At 58.5% G+C, this 860-nt stretch overlaps 1 protein-coding gene across 1 annotated transcript in view; it reads right to left on the bottom strand.

Moving 5' to 3' along the window:
• The window catches only part of LOC104983754 (melanoma-associated antigen B17-like), a 4,612-nt gene extending 3,901 nt beyond the window's left edge, over positions 1-711 (bottom strand). Inside the window, exon 1 of the mRNA XM_010833277.1 lies at positions 35-711. Within this exon, the coding sequence (XP_010831579.1) occupies positions 35-711 (677 nt within the window). The remainder of the gene's footprint in view (positions 1-34) is intronic.
• Positions 712-860: the final 149 nt, after the last annotated feature.

Here is an 860-nt window from a genome sequence, read left to right as displayed (position 1 = left end):
GATGGAGTGCTTCTTCCCAGCATGGATCCCCAACACATTGAGGAAATCCCAGATCTCCTCCTCACTGGCACGGTCACCCTTCGTAAAGATGATGCCCAGGAGCGCCATGAGGAGACCAGACTTGGGCAGCTCCTCCTCATCACTTGAACCTTCCTCAACCCCGAGACTGAACTTGTTGACGAGGGTGTAGATGTTCCTGCTGCAGTCGACTTCCTTCAGCTCCAGGCCAAACACCAGCTCCACGCGCTCAGAGGCTCTGCTCAGGATCTCAGGGAAGTGCTGCTTGTACTTCCTGCCGATGACATTCAGCATGCCGTTCTGTGTGATGGGCTCCTTCTTGGTGTACCTCTCCAGCAGGAAATCCATCACCAAGCTGGCCTTCCTCATCAGAGGATCTTTGCGAATGCTCCGAGCGAGCAGGGCTGCCCGGGCGGCATCTGCACTTTCCTCCTCGGGGCCCTGGGCACCTTCCTCAGATCCTGCCCAGGAAGCCTCTGCAACAGGAGAGCTAGGGGCCATGGCTCCCTGAAGCTCCTGGCGATCGCCAGCAGCAGGGGAGCTCGGGGGAGAACCCTGAGGGGCAGAAGAGGGGGAGGATGGGCACTCCTCTCCTGGGGCTGCAGCAGCACTGGCCTGGGCCTCCTGAGTGTCCCCCTGGACCTGGTGGCGTTTCCCATGGGCATGTTGCTTGTTTTTGTGCTTCCGAGGCATGATGACACAGGTCAGGGACTGCAGGCGGGCGTGCAGTTACGAAGGCAGGCTTTGAGTGGCCTTGAGGAAGGAAAAAGAAATGTTAGCACCTACACCAGAGAGGGTCGTCCCCGGTTTAAACCAAGTCTGCTTCATAGGTGGCCTTGAGT

This window comes from Bison bison, unplaced genomic scaffold, assembly GCF_000754665.1.
Source record: "Bison bison bison isolate TAMUID 2011002044 unplaced genomic scaffold, Bison_UMD1.0 scf7180017863375, whole genome shotgun sequence".
Taxonomy (NCBI): Eukaryota; Metazoa; Chordata; class Mammalia; order Artiodactyla; family Bovidae; genus Bison; species Bison bison.
Note: the sequence above shows the minus strand (reverse complement) of the source record. Positions and strands in the feature narration are given on the sequence as shown.